Here is a 7,083-nt window from a genome sequence, read left to right on the forward strand (position 1 = left end):
GAGCATAAAAGTTTTGTATGCTTCTGCAAAGATAACTATCAGTAATGAAGAAATAGGGGGAAGTGCACCCGCACCTGCAATTTACTTTGAATTGCATCCAAAAATCAAAGATGGACTAATAGACGAATAGACAACTGTGAGATGAAGCAAGTACAGCAATGGCAGAATCGAGGTAATTGCTGGGTAGATGTTCACTATAAAATGCTTTTAATGCGGTCATATTTTGGAAATTTTTCACAGTAAAATGTTGGGGTGAAATGGTTATATTAGAAGAACAAATAACCTGTATTTACTATCCAGCCAGAGGACCTTCGCCCAACCCAAATGATTTCTTGTAAAGAATTTTCCAGACTGATTCCACAGTCTTCTTTAAATTTTTTAAACAATATATATTGAAATATAGTTGATTTACAATGTTGTGTTGCTTTCTGATATACAGCAAAGTGATTCAGTTACACATATATATTCTTTCTCATATTCTTCTGTTATGGTTTATTACAGGATATTGAATATAGTTCCCTGTGCTACATGGTAGGATTTGTACATCTATTTTATATGTACTAGTGTGTATCTGCTAATCCCAAATTCCTAATTTAACACCCTCCCCCCCACTTTTAGTAATTATAAATTTGTTTTCTATGTCTGTGAATCTGTATCTGTTTTGTAAATAGGTTTTTTTTTTTTTTTTTTTTAATGCTTTGGTTTTTGGTCCTGAGGCATGTGGGATCTTAGCTTCCTGACCAGGGATTGAACCCTCACCCCCTGCATTAGAAGGCAAAGTCTTAACCACTGGACTCCCAGGGAAGCCCAGTACAAAAGTTCATTATTAGTTAAGGTTTGAGATACAACCAAAAGCCACATGAGCACCTACAGAATATTCTACCTTTAGTCAAAGAAGGTTTGTAATCTGGAAAATTCTCAATGGCATTTACCACAGGTGACAACTTCTCTTGCCCCTGGGGAGGTCCATCTCCTGCCCTGACCCTTACTCCTGGACCACCAGGGGCAAAGAGAACTGCTTAGCTGGACTGGGGGCTGGAACCCCATGCATACCACATAGCCTCACTGTGTAGGTATAACCCTGCATGTGAGGAAAAAACCAGTCTCCAGCCCCCACTGGTATACGCAGTGTGCAGAGATGTACAGGAGTGGTGGGGAGAGAGTGTCCCTGCACAAAATCTCTTCCTTGACAACCAACTCTAGTCTGCTAGAGCTCACCACCACAGATCCCATTCTATCAGTTTAGGGCATGACTTCTGGGTATACATTTTCAAATGTCAAAACTTACAAGAAAGCTAACACATTAAGCAGTTGTCATTCATTAACAGTAAAACATATATTTGTCTATTGGACTTTTTTTTTGCTTTAAAACAGTTCGCTATTAAGATGGACACTTGAGAAAATGAGTGTTTTTATAGGAAGAGGAAACAAAAATAATAGATTAATACTGGACACAGCCCTGGAGCCAGGCCTCTGGGACTGAATGAAAGAGGAAAAGATCATGGAATGGAGAGAAAAAAGTGACAGCATCCATTTTTCTAATTTTTCATAGCGCCCTGTCTAATCTTCTCATTTTCTGTTTTTAACAATGCCATAACTAAATGCAATGTGTTATCCTGGATTGGATCCTGAGACAGAAAGGGGACGTCAGTGGATAAACCAGGGAAATTCAAATAAAATCTGAGATTTAGCAGACAATAACGGAGCACTGACATGACTCAGTGACTCCACAATGACAAAGAAAAGATCACTGATGGTTCTTAGTTGTGACAAACGTACCAAGGCTACAAAAGAAATTAACAGTGAAAGGACACAGAGGAGGAATGGATGAGAACTCCAAACTATCTTTGCAGATTTTCTGTTAACCTAAAATCTCTCCAAAGCAAAGGGCTTCTTTTCAGAAATACAGAAGACTTAATTTTAGCCACAACTAGTTAGAAAGCCAGTCACCTGCAAAAAGAACACCTTTTTAGGAAGTGATATCATAAAAACATCCAGTTAAACCCAGCTGTGATGACTACGGCTCAGTACAATCAATTTGGAGGGAGAAATAAAATCTTGGCCTCCAACGACAAATGGGTGTAAGACAAACAACATGAGAGCTAACAGGCTTTTGGAAGACGCAATGTCATCAGAAGTAATTTTAAAAAGCTAAAGGCAGTTTTAACAATCATCCAGCGATGCAATGAATTTAGCTTTTACATGGTGTCTAAGCTGTGGTACAATTCACTTACCCTAAATCCACACCAAATGTATTTTCTCTTCAGAATGAAATATCAGAGTTTGGAAACAATGAACCTAGCCTAGACTCTATGACAAAATTCTTCAATATACCTGCTGCAGGCCCTACAGAGCTTCTGTCATCAAATCTGCCCACTTGGCATCATTGCTTTCAATTATTAAGAAAGAGGACAACTTTCCCAAAGGGATTTCTGAAGTGTCACAGTTGTTTGGGAGGAGGGAGGCTTGTTTGAGACTTCTAATAGGCAGATATTTAAAACAAATCTTCAGAGACGTGGAGTACACAACCCTCCCAGATTCCGGTCTGGACTTCTGAATTCAGAGCAGCTGGTGTGATTTTCCTAGTCAGTGGTCCTTGATCCTAGCTAGCCACATGTCAGAATCACGTGAGCAGCGTTTTATAAATCAGAATTGCCCCAGACATGACTCCAAACCACCAAATCGTAATTTGATTTGCTGGGCCTAGGGATTTGCATTTTTAAAGCTCTCGGTTTTTCTGATATGGAGGATTGCAAATCATGTGTTCATGTCACCTAACACATGAATTATTTACTTACTACAAATTAATAATTAATAGTAGGTGACTAAAACTTTGCAAGGCTATTTCTAAAAAATCAGGTTAGGTACACCCTAGGACCAATTTCTCACTGAATTTGGCTATGAATCTCAATAGATAAGTGGTGTAACTCGGCAACTTGACAGTTTACACCAGAATGTCTCATCTCCAAATACAGCCCAGTACCAGGCACATCTACCCAGTGCCCCTCTGGCAAATACCCCACCCTGGCCTTCTCAATTTTCTCCAACTAATGCTATTAATATAATAACTGGACATTCTGTCTTATGCTTCCCAGAAAGCCAAACAGTCCCTCACAAGACCAGCATTTCTAAAATGCCCCTCATCTATTGGAGCATCTCAATCTAAATAGGGAACTACTAAGGTTACTTTTTCTAAACTTCAGCTTGATCATAAAACGTCTTCTGTCTCTTCCCCCCTTTCTCACCTATTCATAAATATGATAGAAGTATCCAGACATTTGTTTAGTGTCTGATTTTCAGTACATGGGTGTCTATGTCACCAGCAAAAATGTACAGCATACCGACTAGATGCTAAGGGAAGACAAACATGAATAAAATACCATCCCAGTCACCCAGTGGCTTATAGTCAAGTAAACAACTCAACTGCAATTTAAATGATAAGTATTACTGAAAAGCTTATTAATATGTAAACACAGTGGCATTTCAATGTACCATTTAGTATAGACTAAGCATTTTCCCTCTAAAAGATGTTTAAAGGTAAATGGTACACAGTCTGAACTGTATATAGCTTTCCCCCCCTCCAGTTTTATTGAGGTATAGATGACAAGATATTTAGCATGACACCGCTTTTGATAATAGCAGCTATAAAAATCCAAAGTCAGCAGATTCTATCACAATTCTGTGTACTTATGCTTTATTTATATGTGCACCCTTCAAAATGCATACACAAAAATGTTAATGGAATATAGTCTGTAATAGCAACCTCAATGCTCTCACCAAGAAAGAAATGGTTAAATAAACCATTATGATATGGAATACCCCTCAGCAGTTAAAAATAAAGAGGCAATTCTATAGCAAGTACTGTGGAAAGATTTCCAAGATATAAGGCAAGATGCAAAATTTTATAGTTTTTATGATCTTAATGTTTTTAAAATGATATGCTAGATTTCTTTATGTACATATTTGTATGTGAACAAACAAGAAAAGTTCTGGAAGAAAACAGTGCAAACTGATAAACTCTGGGAAGACAGGACAGTCACAGGGGTCTGAGGGGCAGCAAGATAAAGTGGTCCCTTAGAGTTATTTCTCTTTAATTCTCCCATACCTTTTACAAGTCTTTATGTCCCTCTCAGTAAGGCCTACCCAGATCAACACATTTAAAATTATCAACTCCTACCATACCATACCTCACCCTCTACCCTATTCGATTTTTTTCTCATTACTCCTATTCCATTGTAACAAACCACATAACTTACTTATGAACACTACTGGATATAATTTATCTATTCCCACTGGAATGGAGGCTTCACAAGGACTCTGTTTTCCTCTGTGGTGTATCCCCCAGTGCCTACTAAAACAGTGCACATCATATGCTCATTACACATATTATATGTATCATTTATATAATTTACTTATATTTGTGGAATAAATTCAACAATTTTAATTTCCTTTATAATAGATTAAAAAATAGTTTTTGCTTCATATCCAAAAAGCAATTTGGTGTGACTGGCAAATCAGGGGGTTACTTTAATTAAAAGCTGAAAGGACACAGGAACCATCATTGGAGAGAATGAACATAGCACAGTGATACTGAAATGTTAGCCTTGCTGAAAGCAAATAAACAGACAACAAAAAAAGAAACAAACAAAAATGGTGGAAGTTGTGTAACAGCAGGTGGAGCTGGTGACTTCTAAAGTTTGGTAGGAGTGTTTACATTCAAACTAATGTGTACTTTCACAGAAATAAGCCTATCTGTACACTTCCTTAATTATAAACCAAGTTCCCAGTATGGGCACAGATGCCACTGGGAAATCAAATGAGTCTAGATACAGTGAAGTGTCCAAGACCGCAAATCCCACTCAAGAAGGCTGACAAGGATGTTTAATGATAAATTCACAGCATGCTATACGCCACTCTCTTTCCTGGCTATGAAGACAATACATTTGCCAAAAAGATACTGCTATTACTCAAATAACAGATCAGTTTTCAGGGCAATTTCGACGAGCACAGAGTAAGATATTCTCAAAGTAAACGTAACAAATCCTCATGAGGAAAGACCCACACCCATCTGTCTGTACTAGTAAGGTAGGACTACAGTGAATACCATTCAAAGAATGTGTCCCGCAGTGAACCAATAACGAATGATTTTTGAGTCAAGAATGCTGTCGAATCATGTTACTGTATTCTCTTTCGAGGGAGAACTGACACCTTCTTATTTAGAGACACTCTTCGATGAAAAATGATCGGCACATCACTCTAGATAAAACAGAAAAGTGGGCAAGAAGAAGGCAGAGTTCATGATAACAGGTTAAGATCATTCCAAAAACTTGGCAGGATATGTGTGTGGCCAATGTGTCCTTCTGTGGGATTCATCACCATCTGTATAACTTCCTTGATCAAAGCTTATATTTCACTTATAAAATAGATTAATTCATATGATAAATAAAGGGGGAAACAGGATCTGAAGGAGAGTTACCAATAGGAGGCAGGCCCGTCAATGAGACATGAGAATGAAGACAGAATAGAGGGAGGGGAAGATGACAGGGGAAAGAATGGCTTGTGACTCTGATGTTCTCTTCTCAGATGGTCCATCTGGTTATTTCCACTTAAAGCACAATGATAAGATGTACTCCTTTTAATTACAAGGAAATGTCTACTAAATTTAAAGAGTTGGAATGGGTATCACGTGTAGCCCAAAGTCTTCTGTTTTCTTACTGAGAATATATTAATTACTAGCTTTGCAAATATTTGGAGCTATTTAAATATGCTCAAACGTCCTCTAGGAGAATTAGCAAGTTCTCTGAACTACAGTCATCATTAGTCATTAGGATAATTAACCAGTGGAGGAAGTAAAGTTAATCAAAAGATAACCAGTTCTCAAAGGGAAAAGGATAAAAGAGTGTGTACTGCCTACTAAGTTGCCCAGAAGATTTAAAAATCAAGACCAACAAATTCAACCTAGAGTTTCTAACCATCTGAATATTTGCTTTATGGTAAACCAAAAATCCAGGAGAAATTTTCCTGTATGCCTACTCTGTTTCCTAAGTGACATAAGAATTTAAGATTAAGTGAGCAACTAATTTGTGCTAAGAACCCCACTGAGTGCTTTATTATGTGATATCATCAGTCCCACAGCAATTCTGTAAGTACTGTGATCCCCGCTATTTGACAAAGGAAAAAGCTGAGGTTCAGAGAGTAAAGCAATCTGCCCCAATATACACAGCTCCAAAGTACTGAATTGGCCAAAATATTCTTTTGGATTTTTCCATAAGATGTTATGGAAAAACCTGAATGAAGATTTTGGTCAACCCAATAAGTCAGAAGGCATCAAGATCTGCCAAGTTTACGTGCCTCTTTTTTTCCTACACCACAAAAACAAAATTCTGAACGTTCTTCCCCAAACATCAGACTCTAACACTGGCAGGCAGAGTTGTAGGGGAGAGAGGAGGCAAAGAACTAAATAAGTAACCACACTCACCTCTGGATTTTCTTCTTTTACTCTTCGTGACTGTAAAACAAATACATATTCATTAATACATACACGCCTCAAAAAACCACAAAAATAAAGCTGACACAAGTCAGCTAACCATCATCAAGGTGATCTACCTTTTCTTGAGAAAAGGCTGCTTTCCCTTCTTCACTTTTCTCATCCATCTCGTCGTCGCTCCACTCCCAGTCACCGTCTTCGGTTTTATGAAGGTGACCACTTGACCCTGGAACTCGTCTCACCTGGATCAAAAGAAATCCACTCAAAGCTTCACCAGTTGAAAGTGAACAGTGCTTGCGAGTGTTGCCACTTGGATCATACATCAGACACCTACCCTGAAAATAACCTGAGCAGTAATGAATTCAGGGGCAACTCACAAGGATTGCCCCAAAAGACTACACAGCTACCCAGATGCACCCTCTATCCATAAAGATACGGTTTCTTGAAATGAGTTACTAAACGTGTGTAGAACAAAATATTTTGGAAGAGTACCACAGATGTCAGCCATGAAGGATCAAACCCTTTCATCACTCTGACTTCAGTTTGTATTTTATGAATCACTACATAGGAAAGGCCACACGGGAGGTTTCAAAATT

The 7,083-nt window shown here is 38.2% G+C and overlaps 1 protein-coding gene across 1 annotated transcript in view; it reads right to left on the reverse strand.

The window, feature by feature from the left end:
• STK39 (serine/threonine kinase 39) overlaps positions 1–7,083 on the reverse strand; it is a 316,674-nt gene that overhangs the window by 128,976 nt on the left and 180,615 nt on the right. Inside the window, exons 11-12 of the mRNA XM_043488356.1 lie at positions 6,607–6,729; positions 6,479–6,508 (exon numbers count right to left, since the gene is read on the reverse strand). Coding sequence (XP_043344291.1) covers positions 6,479–6,508; positions 6,607–6,729 — 153 coding nt within the window. The remainder of the gene's footprint in view (positions 1–6,478; positions 6,509–6,606; positions 6,730–7,083) is intronic.

Source organism: Cervus canadensis, chromosome 15 (assembly GCF_019320065.1).
Source record: "Cervus canadensis isolate Bull #8, Minnesota chromosome 15, ASM1932006v1, whole genome shotgun sequence".
Lineage (NCBI taxonomy): Eukaryota > Metazoa > Chordata > Mammalia > Artiodactyla > Cervidae > Cervus > Cervus canadensis.